Source organism: Diabrotica undecimpunctata, chromosome 10 (genome assembly GCF_040954645.1).
Source record: "Diabrotica undecimpunctata isolate CICGRU chromosome 10, icDiaUnde3, whole genome shotgun sequence".
In the NCBI taxonomy this organism is placed as follows: domain Eukaryota; kingdom Metazoa; phylum Arthropoda; class Insecta; order Coleoptera; family Chrysomelidae; genus Diabrotica; species Diabrotica undecimpunctata.
Window position 1 is genome coordinate 8,472,376 of NC_092812.1, and position 25,823 is coordinate 8,498,198.

The 25,823-nt window shown below is 32.4% G+C and overlaps 1 protein-coding gene across 5 annotated transcripts in view; it reads left to right on the forward strand.

Annotated features, from left to right (window-relative positions):
* The window catches only part of PlexB (plexin B), a 560,952-nt gene that overhangs the window by 488,295 nt on the left and 46,834 nt on the right, over nucleotides 1-25,823 (forward strand). For all 5 annotated transcript variants that reach the window (XM_072546628.1, XM_072546632.1, XM_072546629.1 and 2 more), the window contains 3 exons: nucleotides 5,087-5,187; nucleotides 5,585-6,083; nucleotides 22,763-22,996. In XM_072546628.1, the coding sequence (XP_072402729.1) occupies nucleotides 5,087-5,187; nucleotides 5,585-6,083; nucleotides 22,763-22,996 (834 nt within the window). The remainder of the gene's footprint in view (nucleotides 1-5,086; nucleotides 5,188-5,584; nucleotides 6,084-22,762; nucleotides 22,997-25,823) is intronic.

Sequence of the window (25,823 nt, forward strand, 5' to 3'; positions counted from 1 at the left end):
TGTTGCCGGTTTTATTATTGATACACGTTGGTTGTTTTTGTTGGTTGTTGTGTAATAGTAATCATGAGAGACTTAGTTCCTCAATTGGATAAAGAAGAATATAGAAAATAGCTTTTCAAAAATTAAAAAGAGCTCTAACAAAAAGTGGGACTACAAGAAAATTGTGGATCACGTTAGATGAAGATACTTTGAAAGTTTATATGGATGAATATGGAAATATGCAGTTCAAGGATTTTTTTGTTGGAACAACAAAGTGCTTACACTGAAGAATCTCAAATGTTTACAACTGGGGTTTCAATGAAAGCTTTAGAACAAATCTTAGAGAGGGTAATTACATCAAAATCTGAAACCTGTAGTAAAAAACAAATATCATAAAAATTTGTAATAGAAAAATCCACAGGTAAAAATGTGAGCGTTTTACAACGGATGGAAACATTTTTTGAAAGTAAATGAATGTACTAGATTAAAAATCTATCAAAAGACCGATAAAATCAAAATTCTAAGATTATTTTTAGAAGGATCATGTATCGATTAGTACAGTTCAATGCTTATAAAACAAACAATAAATTTTGATTGGAAGAATGGAAAAAAAAGTTTTGTGACATATATGCAGATAAAGGGTTGACTCCAGTGAGGTATACCATTGAGTTCAGATGCATAAATGGTTCTTTATTAGAACATGCTCTAAGAAAGAGAGACTTCCGCTACAAATAAAAAAGTTGTTAGATACAAAAATTATTATTCATTTGATAGCTGTCTGTCTTCCAAATTATATAGGTGACAGAATTGATAAAGATACTTTAGAATAAACTTAAGATATCTTTAATGAAAAAACAGGTCTAGAACACTTTATAAGAACAAACACCAGGGAAAAAAAGAAAAATCGTATTTTGAAAAAAAAAAAAAGAAAAAATAATAGAATAAAGAAAATCTTGTAAGATTTGTGAAATAGAAGGAAAAGGTTTACGTTTCCATCCCGAATCAAGCTGTTGGTTCATAAATAAAAGTGAAATTGCAAAACATCAACAAGTACGAACTCTAAACAACTTTTAACTGGAGATTAAATGAACTAGAATTGGTTGGATGTCATCATCACTATCTTTACTCTATCTACTGCTGCTCTGAAGAGTTCTATAGAACTGCATTTAAACCAGTCCCTTAAATTCTTCAACCATGACACTCCCATTCTTCTTATACTCCTTCCTCCTCTTATCTTTCCCTGTATTATCAGCCTTAGCAGTTCATATCGCTGTCCCTTCATTACGTGTCCTAGATATTGTAACTTTCTTATTTTTATTGTGTTTATTATTTCGCATTCTTCGCCCATTTCTCGCAATACTTCCGTGTTAGTTTTCTTCTGTGCCCATGCTATTTTAAGCATCCTCCTGTAACACCACATTTCAAAGGACAGTAACTTATTTATATTATTATATTACAGAGACAGAGAATTATTTTCATTTTTACAAACGCATTTCTTGCTATTTCTATCCTGGCTCTTATTTCGGTTGTTTGATCATTATTGTCTGAAATCCAGGTTCCTAGGTATTTGTATTTATCAACCCTTTCTATCGGTACCTTTCCCAAATGTATGTTTGTTGGTATATTTGTTTTCTTTGTTATTATCATGTATTTGGTCTTTTTTATATTCATTTTTAGTCCATATTTTTCACAGAAACTGTTTGTTGTGTTTAGCAGTAATTGGAGTTGTTCAGCAGAGCTTACCATAATCACGGTATCATCTGCATATCTTATATAGATCTTCCGTTAATTATTATTCCTTCACTTTGAGATAGTAATGCTTCTTCAAAAATGGCTTCACTATATATATATATATATATATATATATATATATATATATATATATATATTAAATAGTAATGGGGACATAATACATCCCTGCCTAACTCCTCTCCTGATTTCAATTTCTGGACTGAGTTCGTTATCTCTTACGATTTGTGCTCTTTGATTCCACTAGAGGTTTGTTATTATTCGTAAGTCCTTATGGTCTATGTTTTTTGTCTTTCGAATTTGGACTAATTTTTCATGTCTTACTTTGTCAAATGCTTTTTTAAAATCAACTTAACAAACATGCACATCGACATTCATATCCATGTATCTTTGAGCTAACACATTAAAAGCAAATAACGCTTCTCTGGTTCCTAGTCCGTTTCTGAACCCAAACTGACTATCATCTATTCCTTCTTCCAGTTTTTTATTTATACGACCATGTATTATTTTCAGGAATAATTTGAGAATGTGACTTATTAGTGATATTGTTCTGTATTCACTGCAGTATTTAGCGTTTGTATTTTTAGGGATAGCACAAAAGGTGGAGAGTAACCATTGGTTCGGTATGTGTCCTGTTTTGTATACTGAGTTAAATAAGTCTACTATAATGTCTAAGGTTTCATTATTAATGCATTTTAAGGTTTCTATAGGGATTTGGTCTGTCTCTACCATTTTTGCTGTTTTTTGATGCCATTTTAATTTCCTCTTTTAATATTTTTAAAACCATATCCTCTTCTACTTCTATCTCTTATCTTTCTGTTCTATTTTCTTTGAACAGTTTATTGATGTAATCTGGCCATCTCTTTAATTTGTCGTTAGTATTCAACACAAGTTTCCCATTTGCATCTTTCAGTATTCCCGGTTTTCTTGTTCTATTGTTGTGTGTTAATTCTTTAATTTTTTTATGTGTGTTAAAACTATCATGTCTTTTCTGGTACTCTTCTATTTCTGCGCATTGGTCTTTTAACCATTGTTCTTTCGCTTTCTTAATTCTGTATTTTATTTGTTTATCCACTTTTTTGTACATCTGATTATCTTTGGTTTTATATTGACGTCTTTCTTCCATTAAATCTAAAATTTCTTCCGTCATCCATTGCTTCTTTTTATATCTGCTTGGTATTAGAATTTCTTTTTGACTTTTATCTATTTCTGTCTTTATTAATAACCATTTTTTATCCGTCTAAGTATTTTGTAGAATTTGTTCTTTAACATTCATTAATCCGTTGTTGATTTCATCTGCCAGACGTTGCCTTATGTGTGGGTTCCTTAATTTACTTGTATCGATTTTTGCATTTGTTGTTCTTAGTTTTATTATTTTCATTTTGAGCCTAATTTTGGTCACTAATGGGTTGTGATCTGATCCTATGTCGGACAGGGACTTAATATAAATTTTTATTACTGCCATAAGAGTCTATAGATGTATATAACATATACGTTAGACGTATATATCAACATACGTGTATGTTAATATGTATATAGGTCTATGTAACATACATCATTTTAATATTAGTTAAAAGCTTTAAATTAATCTTTTGTTTCTTTTTGCAGGTAATGTAATTAAACAATTTAATATTGTACAACTAATAAGAAAATTGTTCTTTTTGCAGATTATTGCGATTGAGTTTTATGTCGTTGCGCACCACGGTCCCAATTAGGAGTAACGACTTTTCCGGGTATATATAAGCTGTCAGCTGTCTATCGTTATTCATTCTTATTCTGTTCAGCATTATTCATGTATTGCAGGGCATTTTAAAGTCTGGCGATTTCTGATTGAAACAACCATTTGGTGCATTTGCTGTGGTGAATCCCAGTGTCTTTTCCGGGCTTTGGTTAGACTGAAGTGTTCCTGATGTAAATAGGTGGCCTTTAAAATGGAGGATATCTGGAGCGTAGTCTATTAATTTCGATATCAAACTTGTCATGGTGGATGGGCAGTTGCTGGTTAGCCTGAATTTTTCTATGTTCTTTGAGAAGAGAATTATTTCTTTGTAGTTTCGGCGGTGGGATATGACTCAGATATGAGATCATTCGCATTTAATTGAGTGTAAGCATCTTCGTATGTTTGCTATTAAGCCATACCGGAGAAGCTTATTCAGCTGCCGAGTATATCCGAGAGCGGATGATCTGAGTACGGAGGGTGAAGAACCACATGTGGTGTCATACAGCTTATGGATTATAATATTTCGCGTTTTTGTTTTGTTCCCGTTCTTTGTAGATGTTCTTTTAAGTGCAGGGTTCTTTCAAGAGTTACTCCAAAATATTTTGGTATTGAGTCGTGAGTCAGTAGTCTCTTTTAAAAGTAAACGGAGAGCTTTTTGTTGGCTTTGGCATTATTTGGAGGAGCACATTTTCGTTTTAGTTACTTAAAGCAGCAGAGTTTCTTGTCTCCAGACGGTATCAGATGCATCTTATAGATAAAGAAAGAAAGCAACGGCTGCTTTTAGCTTTCTTTGAAAACCTGCTTTAATATGTGTTGTTGGGGATAGAATCTGAACTATGCATCTGCGTCTGAACCCTCCTTGCTCAACGGATATCAATTCAAATATGTTTCTACTAATTCTGTTGTAGATTAAGCGTTCTAGCCATTTATAGACACAGCTCAGCAGTGCAATCGGTCGGTAGTTTTTGGGCTGATAATTTGCCTTTCCTGATTTTAATATAGCTATAATGGAGGCCTTTTTAAGTCAGTGGGGGATTTATTCTGCTTTTAACATATCTGTATAGAAATTAGCCAGCCATATCGTAGCATATTTGCCACAGTGAGTAAAAATTCTGGATAGATTTTATCGGAACCGGGTGCCTTTCCAGACTTAATTTCTGGTATTGCTGCAGTGGAGTAGATTTGTCAGAGTATTCAGATATAGGTGGGCATGCATACTTTAGTAATTTTTTTTCTACTTCTGTTCTCTATTGTTTTTTACTTTTGTGGTGTGGTCACGATCTCTAGGTGCTCTTGATGTTGTAACAATGTGAGAGGTCACTCAGTTAGGATTTATTTGTACTTTTTTTCTATTTGGATGTCTGCTACTCCCATAGAATTTTTAATTTATCCTAAATATTTTTAATATTTTTATTTCTTCTTAGAATACTATTAGGTGAATGGTCTACTAAAATTAACAACAAAAAGAAGTGCTCCAAATACTTTATCTACTAACAATATCGAATAGATGAAAACATACGTTGGAAATTATTATACTAGACAAACGGTGTTTAAATTAAAAAATAGGGGTTGAACAGTAGCCACTAGAAATATACAACATATACTGGTATATTTTCCAATCATTTTATTGTTTTTTAGGTGTCGAAAATAAATGTAGAACATTGCAGCACTTATACCAATTGTTCATCGTGTTTAGAATCGAAGGATCCATATTGTGGATGGTGTTCTCTGGAAAAAAGGTAATCGCATTAACTTTTTATCAAAAATTAAAAAAATCTTTCACGTAACTTTCATGTTTTCCGATACAGCTTCTTTTATTTTTTTTTAAATTACACGTAAGTTAAAAATATTTGTTCAAGTTTCCACATCGGGTTTAATTATGACACTCACTCGGGCAATTGTTAAGTTATACTATAACTATGCATGTTTATGACTTTTGCATGTAGGTATCCACGACTATCGAGAGTTTAGCATTGGTGTTTCACTCTGCTCTCGTTAGTAGGTTAATTGTTCGTATTCACGAACCCATATCATTATAAGTACACTGTCTATGATGTCCAAACTTAACGTTTTAAATATTTATGTTTTTTATAAGTAAAGTATGTAATTTTTATACTTGTTTGTTTTATTTTTCAGATGTACTGTGCGCAGCGCTTGTCAAAAAGCTTCTCATAGTGCTCCTCGCTGGGTCTCCCTAGGAACCGGCCAACAGTGTATTGATTTTGAGCAAGTATTCCCAGAAAGAATACCTATAAATCAAATGACAAATGTTCGCCTTACTATAAGAACTCTTCCTGCTCTTCCACCGGGTGCTAAGTACAAATGCGTATTTGGTGACGCAGAACCTATAGATGCAGAAGTTACGGAAAACGGACTATCCTGCTTCACTCCTGAAATATCCAGACGACCTAGGATACCTTTGGAAATGGATCATGTGTTAGTGCCATTGAGTGTTCGGTCATCAGAAACTAATAAGGACTTTGTATCGAGAAATTTCGCTTACTACGATTGTGGAAGGCATACAACTTGTGGGGAATGTGTAAAATCAAAGTGGGCATGTAATTGGTGTGTTTATGAAAATAAGTGCACACATAATATATCTGTGTGCCAGAGAAGCATCATCAGTGGAGAAAATGTAAGTCAATTTGTAATTTCTCTTAGGTTTTAAAATATACATAAATAAATATTTGATAACCAAGTTAATACCCATTACAATAAATAAATATAAATACGATTAATAATTAATGTCAAAATAATAATAAAGCATACTGATTATCCTCTGAACTCCCAGTGTTATTCTGAAGAGTCTCGTTGAGAGCATCTAATGGCTAGTTCTTAGTGAATATCTTTGTAAAACCATACTACTTCTAACGTCCAGATAAGTCAGGAAATTTATAGGACATACTCTAGCATACCAGGTCACCTAGGGCTTATTAACATGGAAAAAGAGTCGTCACAGAATCCAATACTTTTAGTACCTTAGCTATTTGGGATTATATCTGGTATAAATTAATTTTTCCCTTAGCCGTATGGCTTAATTATGGAAAGAAGACATAAAGTACATAAGGAGGAGCAATGCAGGTATGAAGCGATGAAGTGCATCAAACAAGTCGTACGCATACCTTTTTCATGAAATATTTGTTCATTTCTATTGGAATAAACAAATACTTATTATTTACTTTGCCTTCTTCCCTATGTGACGTCGGCTTCTCCGATTACATTTCTCCATAACATAATATTTCTCCATACGTTTCTATCTTGGGACATACCAATGTCAATCCCCTTCACCAATATGTCCTATCTAAACGTCTCCACAAGGTCTGCTTTGGTCTGCCTCTCTTACTCCTTCCAGGAAATAGCAAATTCCTCCCTGATTTTAGCATCAATTGGTATATTATATCATATGTATCATTATCATCATTCTCAGCATATTCTACCGATTATAGTGCAGCCTCCCTTACACACACATGTGTCTGCTTTCTAATTTTGTTTTCGAACCATATTTTACAACACTTTCTCTTTGCTCGTTCCTTATTAACCATAGGAATTTTTGAAATACTGCAGGAATATTTCTCGTTTTTCACACTTTGAAGGGCCCGGCATACTTTCCGCCATTTTGAATCACGAAACTACCACAGCAAAGAAGTCCTCACTCACACCCTAACAAACATTAACTAACGTCATCGTCGTACTGAGTAAAACATACCGTTTTAAAAATCAACGGGTTACTGTCCTATGTCAGAGTCATGCGCACCTAGCAAAGGACTACTTTGACTCCGATCATGGCCATGGCCATGCCGAATGGCATAGCCAGTTTTTCAGCAAGCTGACGCAATAGAGTCTCCTTTAGTTCGTTCTCTTTGGTATCGTTTTATTGTTTTCGTAATAAACAATATAAGCAGCAAATGAGATGTCTATCACATTGTCAAAAAAAGCCACTTTAGGTGTTGCATAGTGTATCTTGCGCACATTTGATCCATTGTATCAACACGAGTTTTGTATTTATTATAAAACAAAATCATTTCTGGTTCGTATATATTGCATAAGAGGTCTTATTACCGTAGTGCATCGTGCTGAGCAAAATCGCAGCTTTGTTATGTCTATACGAATATAATATATATATATATATATATATATATATATATATATATATATATATATATATATTGTTGATATAACGAAGTTGTTGATACAAAACCTCTTAGTATAAATCCTTTTCGTATGTTGCCGAGGCGTAAAATGGTCGAAGATCTGTTTCAGTCTGAGTCAATAGATAAGAAAAATAAGCACCTCATATATATATATATCTCGACGACACCGTATCTTCTACGTATTTTTGTTTGGTTTCTTGAAGGAGTCTATTATTAAGATATTAGTTATTATGACAATTTCATGTATATTGTTTTTATTTTTTGCTCGCTCAAATTTTCTTAGATTTTTATTAAATTTCGTATATAAATAAACAAAATGCTGCTTAAACTGATAGTGTACATTAATTTTGGAAATTCTATTGTGTAAAGGGATTTTACTAACATATCATGTTTTGGCTAATATCTTAGATGTCATATATAGACATATCTTGTCAAAGTGAAGTATATAAAATATGTGAATATCATAATTACAAAATAAAAAATAAAGAAATTTATAATGAAATTAAAACTTTGATATTTAATAAAGATAATGCAATGATAGCCTTTGGGAATCCACCTAAGTTAGTTAAGTTGGCCCAACTAACAATGCAAAACGTAAGCTCATGCGTTAGAATTGAAGGAGAAAACTCTACATACTTTGACATTAATAATGGTCTAAGACAGGGGGACGCGCTGGCGTGTCTCCTCTTTAATATTGCCTTGAAAAAGCCAATCAAACAATTAAATATTAGAATGAATGGAACTATTTTTAATAGATCGATGCAAATTCTCGCATTCGCTGACGACACAGTTATAGCGGGCAGAAGTATGAGAGCCATGGTGCAGTGTTTTACAAGGCTTGCCGACGTGGCAAGTGAATTAGGACTTGTTGTAAATGAGGAAAGCCAAATATATGTTGGTTTCTAAAAATCCCTGAAATATGCAACAGAGAATTCAAATTAACAACCATACCTTTGAGAAAGTAAAATAATTCACATATCTTGGATCGCTAGTAAACGCAACAAACATGACAAGCGACGAAAAAGAAGCATAGTAATAGCAAACAGAACTGTTCACGGTCTCCAGAAACATTTATAAAATAAAAATATAAAACGTGCAGTAAAGCTCAATATATACAAGACCTTAATAAGACCGATTTTGATATTTAGGGTTGAAACGTGGATCTCATCTCAAAATGATGAAAGACTTCTTGGTATTTTTGAGAGAAAAATTCTTAGAAAGATTTTTGAGGCCGTAAATGAAAATGGGCTATGACGTCGAAGATACAACTTTAAACTATATCAGTTATACACCGATCCAGATATTTTTGAAATTCGTTAAAGTGCAGAGACTTAGATGGGCTGGACACATTGCTAGAATGTCAGGTCACGAATACACGAAGAGATTAACATTTTCAAAACCAGAGGGCACAAGAAGCAGAGGACGACCACGAATGAGATGGATTGATGATGTGGAAGAAGACCTACAGATTCTAAAGGTCAGAAGATGGAGGTAAGTTGCCAGGAATCGACAGGAGTGGCGACTTCTTTGTGAGCAGGCCAAGATCCACAACGGATTGTCGAGCCACTTATGATAATTTAATAAAGATGGTTAGTTTAAGTCAATTTATAAATAATTTAAAATTCACCAATTTATGGAATATCTAAATTTAAACAGCAGCATAAATCTCTCTGGGTTGCTTAGAAACTTCGAGGCCCTTATGTAAATATTTAATGTCTATAACACCATACTCTTTACCAAAAAGTAGAACTTTTATATCATGCCATTTCACATTTTCATTATCAACATCTTTATTAAGCTTTACATAGATATTTTGGAAAAGTTTTGAATACACTAGAAAATCTTTCCTCTTCATTTCGATAACTTGAAATTTCTTCCTACCAGGAACAGTTCTAACAAACTGGTACCAGTCATGAGGTATCCTTATTTAAATTTGTGACGATTGTTTGGCACGCTGAATTCTCGCATGGTCGGCATCACATTCCATTCTAGTATGACTCACTTCCAGGAACTTGTGTTCTAGTGTTCCTGCAACAATGTTTTTTTTTTATTTTGCCCGGGGCAAGAATACATAATAACTTTTTCAACTGTATCGACTAAGCTGTCGAGGTATTTTAAAAGGCAGGAAGCTACACTTGATCTAATCCACGGTCTGACAACCTCTCATGCCACATGAAACATTGTGGTATTTTTAGTGCAATTTCTGAGGGAAGGTTATATGTCCAGAGCAATCTTTTATAGTAGACTACATTTGTGCTCAAATTGGGTGTTGGTAGGTTCTGTTGCAAGTCAAATACTAAAACAACCATTTTACTGCAACTATTTCTGGAGAATATGTCTGCTTTTTTTTTTCATTATAGGCAATCTCTGCTAGCTGAAGGTGTTTATTTGTCTCTTCATTCACGGCTGCATGTATGTCTTCACTATTAGAGAATTTTTTCTTGTTTTCTAGATAATCACAAGTCTTACATGTATATACTAGGATTTTTAAATTTATATCCAAGTTCTTTAAAAATCATAGCATAAAATGAATATTTTTTTATTTATTTAGACACCTTACAAACACTATAGACTTAGTAATTAAAAAAAAAATACAATAAATGAATGAAAGAAACGAACATTAATAATAATATAAGAAAAAAATACAATAAACAGCTTTTTACATCAAATATATCCACATGAGTCAGTCTATTAAATACTTCATTACAAATTTTTAACTTATTTTATATTGGTGATATGTTTCTATAGTAATTTATAAAGAATAGATCTACGTTAGTTATCCTTAACCTACTCTTGGGTACTCTAAAGTAAATAAACTCAATTAAACCACAGTTTGTGTACTTAATACTGTTAATGATCAAGTATATGAGCATAATGGCCTAACTGTTCCTTCTTGTGGCAAGTGACTGCAACTGAAATGAGTGTAACATTACCCTGTATGAGACCACATATGGATATTTCTTATTTTTCCTTACCTACATATAGAAATCTTAAAAATCGTTTTTGCACTTTTTCAATCATTTCTGAGTTAGAAAATGCAGGAGATTAGATGATTGAAGCATATTCCATATTTGTAGTCTCACCAGGGCATTATAGAGTTTTATAATTGTGCTTATTCTGAAATTTTTGCTATTTCTACTGACAAAACCCAAAGCATGATAAGCTCTGTTAGTTATTTCATAAAAGTGTATATTGAACTTCATGTTGATTTGGAATTTAACTCCAAGATCCTTCATAACACTCACTCTCTCGACTCAATCATCATTAATATAATAATCTTCAATAACACTATTGAGTTTTCGCGTATATGAAACTACTGCATACTTTTTAACATTAAGAGTCAATTTTGAATTGTTAAACCATTGAATAACTGATCTTAGATCGTCTTGCGATTTGACTGCATCTTTCTTATTAGAGATTGTTTTAATAATTTTAAAATTATCGGCATACATTAAGCTGTTACAAGATTTAATACAGTCTGGCAAGTCGTTAATAATTAAAATAAAGAGCAATGGTCCTAGTTTGCTCCCCTGTGGGACTCCTGAGGATGACACATATTGGTGAGAAAAGCAATTACCTACTTTTGCTGTATTCTTTGTATCTGACAAATAAGATTTTAATAAATTAAAAGCTTTTCTTAAGAAACCAAACTGTACCAGTTTATTTAAAAGAATACAGTGATTTACCTTATCAAATGCTTTTTCACAATCAGTATACAGAACATCCAACTGTTCCCCTTCCTCAATAGCCTTAGCAATATGTTCAGATAGAACACAGAGATTAGTTACTGTTAATTTGTCTCTTACAAAACCATGCTGGAATTTGCTGATTTTACTCTTAACAAGCTCATATATATCATCATAAAGAAACTTTCAAAAATCTTAGCAATACTATTTAACAGGCTGATAGGCCTGTAGTTTTGAATGTCATTTTTTTTATCTTTTTTATGTATTGGAGAAATTGTTGCCACTTTTAAAATACCTGGAAAATATTCCAGTTCAATCAACATATTAAACAAAAATGCCAGAGGTTTAGCCAAGGGTTCAGCCAAAGAACCCCACTCAGTACTTTGAGAATGACAATGTGTGCAGTCAGATGTATCATACACTGATGCAAAATATTTAACAAAGGCACTCGCAATATCAAAAGGTGTATTAAACTTAGAGTTGTTTAATGTCATTTCTATGGGAATTCCACTATTCTCTATAGGCCTCTTTAGCCTTTAATTCGGCAATTATCATATCTTTACCTGTTTGTTAACATTTCATCTTTTGCTTCAAGCAACATCTGCATTGGAGCACCAGTTATAACCTCACACTCATTGTGGCAACCACATTTCACCAAATTATTTCTTCCTACCACAATTAAACCTGCCACTCGAAGTGCACAAGACAGATGGAATACAATAATACAACCTCACAGTTAACACATTTTACAACAGTATTGACTACTGGTTTTTGGCAATATTTACAGATTTTAGCGGAGCTTTTTTCATCATCGTCTTCACCTGCCATGTTGCCGAACAATGAACAAAAACAAATATGATGCAAGCATTGTTCTGTTTGATGCATAAAGATCATACATGAGTTTAAAATTTAGGTTGGGACCTAGATAAACTCGACTTGTGTGTCTTCCAGAGTAGTGGCTCTCATATTTTGAAAAAGATTCTATATGTTTTATAACCTCAGAATATCAATTTTTCCTCTTGTGATACTATGTAGATTCTGGAACATTTCTTTGCAAATTTTTAATGTTTTGTCGTTATATGTGATATAATATGAAACCACAATTTGTCTGTTTTTATTATTTCCGCGTTCTCCTTTATCTTTTCGTTCTGTCTTCTTTGACTCTATCTTCATTCTTTAAGAAATTACTTGGTCTTTGTCTTGTACTTTTTTAAGAAAATTATAAAAGATTTCTTTTTGTTCATCTAGGGAGAGTTTCTTCTTCTTGTGACATTTATTGTGACAGCATGTAGTAAGGCGCTTGAAATACTTTTGCAGGTTTTTGTATACCTTTTCTTGTATTATGTTCTCCTAAAATCTTCTTTTCTTTCATTTTTACTTTAATATATATGGTCTTTGCCATCATCACATTTATTTGTAAAATTATCATTACTTACTTTGTCACACATATTATTACTCGTAGTACTTATAGCTGTTATCTTACACTTTTTAGATTAAATTGGTTGATATTTACCTGGCCTTTCGTTGTCACTTGTGTCAGATGAAGTATCTGAAGGAATATAATTTTCATCTACATCTGAATTATCACTACCCAAACATGACACTAATTCTTCAGGACCAGTTGCTCCAGAAGTTGAACTTATTTCTTTAATTTCGGCATCAATTAAACACCTTTTCAATCCTCTTATATCACTTAACACTGATTTTTTTAAAATACACACTATCAGTGTGTAATACTGTTTTTTTGATATTTACTAAACCGCTGAATTTTCATGTTGGCTAATAACCATATCAACTAACACCTTTCGTTATGTGGCGGGTGATTCCCAAGTGTTTGCAGCTTATTATAGTCGTGATGTTTACATTTTTTTGGTTTCTCTGTGTTGGCTATCAAACTGGCTATATTGATTTTGTTGAAGGCAGCTCGAAAAAGGGATGCAGAGGATTTGTTAAACCATTCCCTCTTCTTCCATCTATCTTACCTTGTATTATTAAATGAAGTATATGATATCTCTCTGGGTGACGCATAACATGACCCAAATATTCCAGTTTGTGATTTTTAACTGTTCTGACCACTTCCGTAACTTTTCCCATCCGCTGCAAAACAACCTCATTACGAACTCTAGCTACCCTACTTACGTATTCGCAAAATTCTATAATACCCCCAGATTTCAGTCTTAGAGTTTTGTTATAAGTTTATCTGTTCAAAAAGTCCAACCCTCAATACCATATAAAAGAATATAGAACACATAACATCTTTATAATTTAATTTTAAGTCTGAAAGTTACAGACATTTTACATGTGTAAATCTATTTTTATATCAAAGTATATAAACCTAAAATAATCTAAAAGATACTATACTATATGTTACTGTTGTGTAGGATACTCCTTCATCACATATCTATAAGTAAATGTCATAGTATTATACCTTTTGTATTATGCACCCTGAGGACCATCAAATGAAACTTTACTAGATCCCAGCAAACCCCTTCTATAAAAGAGATTTAAAAAGTTGGTCTCTTTACAGGTTTTCTGTAAAGTTAGGCATCTGTGATTTCAAGCTTGATATACACCAGTACATTGAAGTACAGTGGGTGATCAAATTATTATGATCACCGCCAAAAAAACTTTGTATTTTGGTGTTTAATAAAGAATAAAACTGCCTACAAGCATGTAATGACGTGAGTATAATATAAAAATGAATCAGGAAAAAGTTCAAAATGTTGAAATATTTTTTCTTTGACCATAAATAATAATTGTTTTTAAATGTCCTGTTTGTGGCCTCCTTTAGCATTGAATGTTTTTCAGGCAGTCTTCTTTTATTGTATCGTCTCTGTGTCAGGTGGCAATGAGTGCCCAATTAACTACTGCTTATTTGTGACAATTTGTTTGGCAATCCCTTTTCTCATGAGCTCCCATAGATTGTCGATCGGATTGAGGTCTAGACTAGAGAATTACCTGGCCATTTCAGTACTTTAATTTTTTTTTCAGATTGTTACTGTTTTTGCTTTATGGCATGGTGCTGAATTGTTCACCAGCTAAAATTTGATTCGCCAAACCAGATTTAATTTGTGGTATAAGCTTTTTTTCCAGAACTTCAATATACTGATGTTGGATCATCATTACCTTCACAATGTACAGGCTTCCTGTGTCCTTGCTACTGATCAAAGACCATACCATGATCTTGACAGGATGCTTTTCTTGCTCCACTATACAATCCTTGTGATATTGTTTACCCACCTGTCTTCAGACGAAGGTCGATTTGTAAATGAGTATCTCCACTGTAGACTCATCGGAGAAACAAACCGGTGAATAAAAAAACAGGATATATTTTTTAAAACAGTGGTTATAGGGATTTAAACTTTAGTAGTGATGTAGTTTACCTTACTCCAATTCTCAGTTGTCCAATTTTGGTGTTCTTTGGCCCATTGCAATCTCTTTTTCATCATTGCGACAGTTAACTTTCTTTTTTTGGCAGATCAACATGATTTGAAACCTTGCTTAGCAAGCCTTCTGTGGACTGTCATGTCAGAAGCTGCCATTCCTGCTTCACGAATAAGTCACGTGAGGATTTTTCGTGGTTTGTTTCTGTTGTTTACGAAGGTATCCCTTATTTTTTTCTCGTCTCTGTTGTAGTGACACCCTTTCAACCACATTTTTAGGCACGTTGATGAGTCAAAGGTTTGTTGGTATTAATTGTTTTCTTGATATTGCTCACTGTTGGTTGCGCTGCTTGGCACTGTTGATTTATCTGACATTTAGATTCTATAAAAGTGTTTTTATTTTCACTATTTTAGTTTCAGCGTTGTCTTTAGCATTCATTACCAATTATGATTTTATTTCCAAAAATCGATATTTTTTGAAAATGTCTTTAAAATTAAAACTGATAGTTTTTTCACTCACAATCACCACTAATATATTATTAAAACATAAGTACTACATAGATAAAGCGATATTAATCTTCTATCAAAGAATATAGACGCGTTCTATGCTATGTTCTATAGCTTTCAATGTCAAAAAATTAAAGTTATTAACCCATTTAAGACCGAAACTTTTGTCTTTCTTATATTGATGAGATATTTAATTTTTAGGCTTAGTAAGGTTGACAAAAGTAAACCATAGAAGAAATTTTACAAAACAAATAATTAAAAGTACTTACCAAAATTTTAAAACTTACAGATTTTTATTCTAATTATTCCAACAAATTAAAATAAAAAAATCTTAAATATCTAGTTTGTACGATATTTATAAAAACATTGTTTTGGATGTAGTGCTACATTACATTTATTTCAGCAAAAATTACATTTTTTGTGACAAGCAGCACAACGAGTTTGAGTGTCCTTATAGACAATGAGGTTTATGGGTCCTCTTTTTGTTATCTTTTAAAAAGATTTAAGAAAGCCTATTGCAATTATGCAAAGATGCTATAAATGATCCATTTTACCACCACTAATTCTATGCAGTTGCCAGGCATTTTGTTCTGCTAGATCCACTATGTAGCATATTATGATAAAATACCATTTCTTGCCTCAGATGGCTACTCTGTAGTAGCTGATATTTTCATCTGCCCGACTGACGCCACCAATGTATTCATTATACTGTTTTATAATATTAGGTTGATCAACAAGCACCTTCTTTTTTTCTTTTTGAGAATACTGTTGTACTTGCTTTGTTGGATATATCTGATTGTGATTGGATATTATGGAAACATTATTGTCATTCCATTTGCGAACTACTATTTCACTTTCCTCTGCCAGACAGTAGTCAAACGAACCTCTTTCTTTCTTTTTCTGAACCCTCAATATCATAATCTTTACCTAGGCGAATATTGTACCTGTTCCTTTACATTCACGTGATGTAACTTCTTCCAAAAGTTGCAGCGTGGTAAAATAGTTGTCAAAATATATAGCATGGGGTAATTTGGAAGCCTTGTCTTCTAGGGCATCAACAAATTGTAAGACAACACTAGGTTCCAAACCAAGAAGTTTATATTTATTTTGAATAGTGGTTGAAGATCCCTGATATGGATCAAACCACTCCACATAACCTAGCCTAGTAGTCTCCATCCAAAACTTATATCCCCATCTACTAGGTTTACCATGGATAAACTACTTGGATCAATGTTTTCCATAATACGGAACCATTGATTTATCCAAGCTGTGGTGTTCTTCTTGTGGTGCTAAATCGAGATTTTTTATTCAGTACGTCAATCAGAGGTCAAACCTTCGAAAATTTGTCCTGTGTATCCAATTTTGCATTGTCAAAGCAATGAATATTCTGTATGATGAATCTGAAACTGTTTCTAGACATTGCATTAGCTGCAAGGTCGTGAGTAGAATCAGGAGATTCTTCCCAGTACAAATATCGCATAAGAACACTCATATATCCACTATATAATAAAATTCCAATAAAACACTGAATTTCGTTTATTGTAATATCGCCATCACGGTTATGTAAATTGACGTACATATTTGAAATTTCAACAACCATATCATCAAAAAATAGGAAAAAAGTATATACCCGGGAAATGATGTTTTTTGGACTTTCTATTATACTCCAACTTACAATTTTGCTATGTATATCTCTCTTGGTTCATCGGTAGTCTTTGCGGCGTTTGCTCTTCTGTTCTTTCACATTTACTGTAGGAGCTACTTGCTTTTTAGACTATAACATATTGTTTTTAGAGCGCAGCAAAGGCATGACATCTTCATTGATATCGGATTTGGTATGGATTTTTGGATAATTGATTATGATTATCTCTGTCTCTACTTCTCTGTCTCTCTTTTGAATCATGATTATCTCTACCTCTACTCGTAGTTGATTTCCTAGCAAGTTACTTATTTCCACAACCTCTTCATCGCCGCTGTCCTCGTCAGTCTCTTCCACATCTTTGGGTGGAAAAATAATTATGTCATCAGGAAGTTCATTATGTGACAGATTTTCTGCCTCGTCCATTATCTCACTTAAAGTCAAAGGTTTTGTCCAGTGCCTAAAAAAATATTCATACTTAGTATAGCGAAAAATGCCACCGTTCATTATAAAGAATATCAAACTTTGATAACCAATGTACAAAAATAATAATAGTTTTTCTATTAACCTTTTACATATATAATTAAAGGCATTTTAAATACATACATAAAATATCTTTGAAATTAAAGGATTTAAACAATATACTTTACTCACCTTTTATCGGTCATGTTTGGAAACTATTCGCGAAGAACCGCAGAGTGGGCGACTCCTGGTGGTAGATTTCAAAAGCATCCACTTCGGGAAAACCTTGAAATTGTCATTAATTTGTATACATATTAGCGACCGGTTTATATTGTAATTAACAATGACTTCGACTTCAAAAAACCATTGCAGTGTTCCTCAATGTTCATCCTATTATAATTCACAAAAAAATTCCATACATAAGTTTCCGCTGGACGACAATATGAGAAAAATTTGGCAATGCATTTTGCGAATTGGCAGACCTATAACAAGTACATGACTGTGCAGGTTACATTTTACTGATAACGATTACTTTCCAAATAAGCGTTGATTAAAATATTATTTATATTTTAATATATTTATATCCAATTTACTTTATAGTAACACCTGAAACTAAATTGAGAAGACTGAAAAATGCTGTTCCATCAGCTAAATTGCCCCAAAGGTCTCATGAAAGTATTAGTAGAAAATGTAAGGCGTAATTTACAAAATATAACGTGGCCAACTCCAAAAACTGCCTCACCCTCAACTAAAGATCTCTGCCGACCTTGCAACCACAAAAATAATTGACATAATGGGCGCGTTCAGCAGACGGAGCAGCTACCGCTCCGCTACTTCCGAATCCATCGGTAAGCGCTGGACCAAATGTCATAAGTCAAAACCTGCTGGATTCCGCTACCGCTACCTTATCTGTCAATGTCAAATAATTTGTCATTTTAAAAATTAAATATTTTGTTTACATTTGTGAGTAGTTTGGCAATTTAGCTTGACTTTTAAATATGTATTATTTAACTTTACCTCACATTCATATCAAAGAATATAGACGCTATAAGCGTCTATATTCTTTGTTCATATAATAGGAATATGGAAAGGAATGACATAATTAGAGGATTAGTGGAAGAACTTGCGGACGAGTTGTTGCGTGAATGTTTACTCTGCAATTCTTTATACTGTGAAAATGAGTTTAAAAAAAAACAAGAGAAACTAAATAGTGTAATGAACACAATATTTTTTTAGTGTATAAAGTTTTTGTTAATTTCTTATTAAAATAACAATGTATTTAAATAATAGTTTTCGTTAAAAAATAAATATATAATAGTTGACTTGAGTAGTTTTTATCAGTAACCCACTTTTCAGGCTGTGAGAATCAAACATTGGTTCACATATTTCAGAGGCCAAATATAGTTTCTGTTGCTTACAGCTGTCTACGTTTAAACTGCATTAACGATACTTTGATATAAGAGACCACAATTGCTTCTCAGAGCTTTCATAATTTGTGATGTGTGAGCATTACAAATGTGTGTGTATTCGATATTTGATTCTCGCGGCTGTAAAATCGTATTACCCGTGTATCACATTATGCTTCTCATGGCAGTGAAAGTATTAAAATAGACATATATAATTCTGAATGACCAATTTGAGACATACAGCTTTCCCCTCCTTTATTTGTTCAGTCAGAGACTATAAAGTGTAGACACAGCAGACATTTGTTTGTCAATTGAGAAAGGCAAAATGCTGAAATAGCTGTAGTGGGAAGAAATTATAATAAAAGTTATGGAGATGTAGAAAATAAAAGTTTTCAGAGTTTTCTTTTTAGATAACATTAACTATCAAGTAATGATCAATTTCGACGTAAATATTTTTAATAGTTAATATATGAAGTGAGGTGGGTAGGCCATGTTATGCGGATGGAGCAAACCGACCCAGCTAGAAAAACGCTCCTTGATAGACCTATTGGTCAAAGAAGAAGAGGAAGACCCAGAACAAGATTCCTAGATAACATCGATGAAGACATGAGAAATATGGAAATACGTGCTTGGCGGAGGAAGGCGATGGATAGGGACGACTGGAGAAAAATTCTTGGGGAGGCTAGGACCCACACAGGGTTGTAAAGCCAAAATGATGATGATATATGAAGTGAAAAGAAAGTGTGAACAAAACATGAAGGAATGGAACCAAACAGTCATTAAATTGTAAAGATAAATAATGGATCACCTTTTTGCTATTAGGAAACAGCTGGAAAGGAATTAGAAATCCAATCAAGAAATACCTCTAAACAAGTTAAATAAATTCAATGGTTATGTCCATATAATAAAGTAATATTATGGCTGGAAGTAAAAACGTAAAAAACAGACAAACACCTAACCCTCAATTTTAGTACAGAAATGTCATGAATGACATTTCTCTCAACATGTTGGATGGAGGTAGCGATACATTTTTACGCTACCAAATTTGACAGTCCGCTCCGGAAGTAGCGTATCGGTAGCGGTTTGATTTTGCAGACTTTTACTCAACAGTTGTGGAGCAGCTCCGTCTGCTGAACGCGCCCAATGTAAATTTTACTTTCCGTGTTTCAGGAATACTGTCAAAAAACAAACATTTAATTTTATTTTTATTCAGGTTTGGGAGTCAATTACCGCATGTATAAACTCGAATCACAAACAAATAAACTTTGAAGAACGTACTCCAACTTTTACTTTGGCAAAACACACGTCTAAATGATTTATATTAAACGTTTTATAGCTTCGAGATCAAATGACAAAATGATTTGTTTTCCCGAAGTTGCCGTCCATCTTTAAAATCTTGAGCGCCCCCTGTCGGAATTGACTATCGTGAATAAACAGTTTTTTGGGTAACCTCAAAAATTCTGCCGAAAACACCAGATTTACATAACGATTACAAGGTTAGTAAATAGACAGGTTGTCTGGTAACTTACACCAATCATCGTCGAGAATCTAATGGCAAGAATGACGTCACTGAGAATGTTATATTCAAATTCAATTCGCCTTACTGTTTGAAATGAACTCGGAAAGCAGCAATGATTGAAAATATATTAATCTATGTATACTGAAAAAAAATACTTTTGGACTTTTAATGACTATTTATTTCATTCAATCTTTAAAAAATGTGGGAGATACCTGCAGAGTTACAGAAATTGTAGAATATAATTGCAACTAAATAGATATAGTAGAATAGCACTACTACTTAATTAAATCAGAAGTAGATTCTTTCTTTTGAATATATGGGACTAAAGCATGCTAATATACTATATTAATAATGGGTTTAATACAATTTACTTTTTTTAAATTATTTTGAGTACATAATTTTGAATTTAGGATAATGCATGTAGTGCATTATTGTAAATTCCTCCAAACAAGTAAACCATGTTGAAAAGAGATTTTAACTAAATATTATATATCAGAATTAGTAGTTTTTCCCTTAAGTTAATCTTCTTTTTCTAGAAGCTCTCGTTGAAGTTTCGTTTTCTTCTTTAATGTCCCTTAATTCTCTTTTTAGTTCTAATCTATCTAATTCTGATTCTTTATTAAATGAAGGCATTTCTGGTAAATCAATATGTTGAGTAGGAGTATTCATTTGTATTACTTTTAGCTGCCCCTCTTTAGTATTCTGTAAAATTATATGTTCGACAACATCTTTGTTTTCTTTCCTGGCCATGCGTTTTGATCTCATACTTATTTCTTTTACGTCATATTTATTTGACAGTAAAAATAACGATGGAATTGCTAAAATTAAAAGTTTTAATTACAACTAGGTGAAGTTAGTATTAATGATATTTTGTTTTTTTACTTTATTTTGTAAAACTGAATCATAAAAATAACTCCAAGGTCAATGAATTAACACATTTTTACTAAACATTTAAATGGCTATACCTACTTACCATCTTTTTTAGCTTTTTAGGTTGTATGTTTAATAGTTTAGCTACAGTGTATTGCTAAAGAATTCTTTTAGCATTAAACTGTGGTTTAGCTTTTAAAGCATCCTCATTATCTTCCATGCGATAGTGTATATTACAAACTGTTTTATTAACACAGTACCGCTTATCCTTAATATGATACTTGCTGATCCATTGCTTTTGAATTTTTACATTTTTTGGAAATGTAAAAAACATTAAATTCCTTCCATCCTCTTTGGACTTTTTTGAAACATTTTCGCAGATTGCTACACTGCAAATATTTCCACCAGTCATCTGAATCAATAAAAAAATTTGAATTAATTAATTATTAACATTTTTCTGCATTAATCCCAATGTTACCTTTACTATATAAAACAGAAGAAATAAAATCCAGTAAGTAGGTACGTAATTCAACCACATTAAATGTATCTTAACACTTGTATAGTATAAGAGTTTTGGGTTCAAGTTATATACTAAAAAACACTCAATGGTATCTATAGACACATTATATCTCAAGATATAAACATAAACTAAAACACTAACGATATTTAACAACAAACTATATTCTCCAAACTACTTATCCTATTCTGTTCTCAAACAATTCATAAAATTTACCCTCTGGGTGACGTCACGCTGAATTATTTAATTCTGTAAATGTCAGAGTTACCATGCAACCTGTCTTTTAATAACCTTGCAAGGATTATCAATTTTTTTTTAATAAAATGGCCTTTTGTTACATGAAACAGCTCGCGCCATCTCTTAATAACTAGTGATATAATTAAATTACAGGCATATTAGTAATGATGTCATTCAAAAGTATGGTGGTGGTGGCCTTAAATGGGTTAAAGTGATGTTATTAGTGATAAAACATATTGGCATAGCTTAATTGTATAGCATTATATGATTTTACTATAAAACTTTCCATGGTCCAAAACCTCAGACATCATGGTCTTCGATTATAGCCACATTAATAATAGTAATATATAATATAGAACCAACCCATAGAAAAACATCCATGGAATATTACAATTATGTGATATTTTTAACCTGGCATTGTCAACACAAAGTTTGGTGAAGTCTACATTTTGAGATACTACATTCATTCATAAACCAACTTGATGATGAGGAGTTGCAAGATGGTATTACCAATGATGGTTTGTACACAATCTGGGAATCCATTCAATATCTTAGAAAACAGAAACATGCAATAAAGTGTTGTTTTGTGTGCTGCAGAGAAGTTATTGTGCATTTAGACTTAAAATGAACAAAATTTTCAACAATTTTTGTTGTATTATGGAAACCTTGAATCTAATATTGGTTTTAAAAGAATTCAAAACTCTTGAAAATATTTAACATATATCACATACAGGTTAAATTTGAATGACATTGTTTATGTTACTGTCACTACTTACAAATAACTTTCCTATATACTTTACAAAAATAACAAAAGGGCTTAAAATGTTTTGTACATTTGTATAATTTTAATATGTTGTTTGGACATCTAAAATTATGTTTTAAAGAAGTCAGATAATTGTGTACACAATGCCTATGTATCTTTTTTTTTTGTTTTCAGAATCCAACTCATTTACCAAAGCATGGATTTGTTTTCTGTCCACAATTTAAACGAAAAAATGAAGCGATTCTATTACCTAACAATGTGTTGAAAAAGATAGTATTTGAAGTTATTAATCTTCCGAACCCAACATCAGTGCATACTGGTTTCCAATGTAAAATAGTTATTGAAGGTGCTACAATGCTAGTCCCAGCGACAGTTGAGAGTAAACACATTGTCTGCGATAAGACTACGGTAGGAACTTTACCTCTATGGGATACAGTTATTGAGTTACATGTTATCGAGATACAAGTTTTGATCATATAAATAACATTTTGGGGTTTGTCTCCTATTTATTTCTTACTCGACTTGTTCCTCTAGCATATTTATAAACTTCTATTGTATTTTTAGTTGGTATCTGTTTAATAATTATCTATTTATATTATTTATTTAATCATAATACAGTCCAACAGCCATTTTTGTGTTAAGATTGGCCTTTTATAGAATAGAAAAAGTAATTTTTTACTTTTATGTATTTCACATTAGCTTGAATATCTAGGCCACATATTGAGACACGATAAGTACCGTCTACTGCAATTGATTGTCCAGGGAAAAATAGACAGTAAGCGAGGTCCAGGCAAAAGAAGACACTCGTGGCTCCAAAATCTGAGGAAGTGGTTCGGACTCACATCGGTCGAACTATTCAGAAGCGCCGCAAACAAGATCAGAATTGCCATGTTAATAGCCAACGTTCGCAACGGACAGGGCACTTAAAGAAGAAGAAGAAGTATTTCACATTATTATTTGTCAGTAAAAAACAAAAAATATGAATTAGGCTATTATTATGTATATATAAAATATATTCCATCTTCCTTGATAACGAGTTTCGATGGTTTTAATATGCTGCTGGAGTCTTTCTCTTTTTTCTTTACTGAAGTCATCCATGTTTTCTCGAATTCGATCTAAATAATTGTGAAGGTGGACCAAGAATATTAAAATTGTTAAGAATATTTTCTACCAATTCTATGTAATTATCTGCTGCGAATGTGAATCTTTAATAAGCTGTCTTATGTAAGGACCATTGAATATTCGGCCTTCAGTTTTTCTGTGGTTATTCCAGGAAATTGATATGTCAAGTATCCATAAAATTGTCCGTCTTGATCTAAGGCCTTTACAAATTGTTTCATAAACCCCAACTTGATATCCAAGGGTGGTAATATCATTTTTTCTCTTGCAACTAAAGGGTCGCTGATTACGTTTTGTTTTTGTTGAATCATAACATTTCTCAAAGGCCAATAATCTCCTTTAAGGAGATAGTTACAATTTTTAAATTGACAAAATTACCTTCTTTTTGAGGACTAGTGATAGTGTTTGATATTCCGTTTTCATGCTGGTGGAATAACCAATGTGTATTGACACAAATTTATTACTGTTTCAAATTATGTTTTGAATCAATGACAGAAAAGCGTCAGAAAACCAATATATTTTCTTGATTAAAAAAAGCGACAGAACTCTATCTCTTTTAATTTAAAATGTAATATTAGTACCTAGATATAGTAGATTATTTGGTTTTAATCTAGAGACAAGTAATTCAGAAGCCTCTTTGAATATGTTCAGGTCTCGAACAAGGTCATTCAGTTCTTGTTAATTGAAGTGTTGGGAGCTTCCTGGATCTGCTTCAAAATTACTGTCCTTATTTGATTGGAAATACTCAACTCTATCGTTCTTTGTCATCTTCTGGGAGTGTAGGAATACTACTGAATGTTGGAATGGGTATTTGTTCAGAATGCGGTACTTGCCTGCTTGCTGAATGTAGGTCAGGATATGTCCATTTTTCTTTATTGTTCCGAATTGATGTCTTTAATATTTACAATACAAAAATAAAAATCATCGTGATGGTTTTTTGGTTTTCTTCAAATTATTGGTACTCCAAAATTTAGGCTCTTCCTCTTTCCCATTGACCATTTTATGACCAGATGTTTTATACACCAAATGTGAAGCCCAAGATTTATCCTGGTCTCCAAGGAGGATGCCAAAATAAGCCAGTTAAGGTCATTTTAAGAGGTCCAAAACATGTATTCAATTTTCTTTCATAATATATTCACCCCATAGATAACAAAAAAATGTCTGTTTGATTAAAGCCACCACATCCGCTTGTAGATGTCATGATTTTAAATATTTTTTACCAAATACTGACAATGAATATAAACTGATACTACAAATTCAGTTATAACGACTAATGGTAAACTGAAAATTCTAAGGGTATAGGTACACATTAAGTATATAGCCCAAGTAATGAAATTGGTCTTGAGGGTTCGAAAATTTGGGTTTTACGAATATGGAGATTGCCATGTACTTAAAATAAGATAATTTGATTTTAATTTTACACCTGCAAAATATTGGTTTTGACTTCTAAAATTATTTTCTTGTTCTTACATTTTATTCAAACTATACAATCAACTCAAAAAAAACTAGAGCTAAGTAAAACCATTTCTGAAATCAGCCCATTTAACATATTTAAAATTCTTTATTACCTCCCAGCTCCTCTTTTTTCATTTTATTGGGCCGTATAATTATAGTAATATTATATAAACACATTTTCATCATCATCATAATCATCATCACTGGCTCGACAACCCTTTTTGGGTCTTGGCCTGTTCCAGGATTCTTCTCCATTCTGATCTGTTTTGTGCTTTTTTTCTCCAGTCTTTTATTTTTAAGGTTGTTATATCATTTTCTATTTGTTCTAAGTATCTCACATATAAACACATTTTTTCAGTTTTTCAAAAAAAATGTATTTTTTCGATTTTATAATGTTTTTTTAATATATTTATTTTCTTGGTAAAGTATCTATTATTCGTTCTTCATACGTTATCGGTTAGCTTGTATTTCTCCTACCCTATCTCCTTCTGCTGCTATATCTTATGTTCTATGATTTTATGTTCATTTTCCTCAGTATTTTTGCATTCTGAAATCAATCAAATTATCTGTTTTTAATATAAGATACATGCTCCTTTATCCTAATATGAAGTTTCACCCAAGTAAAAATTATCACATTCACGAGATATATTGTAAATACAGT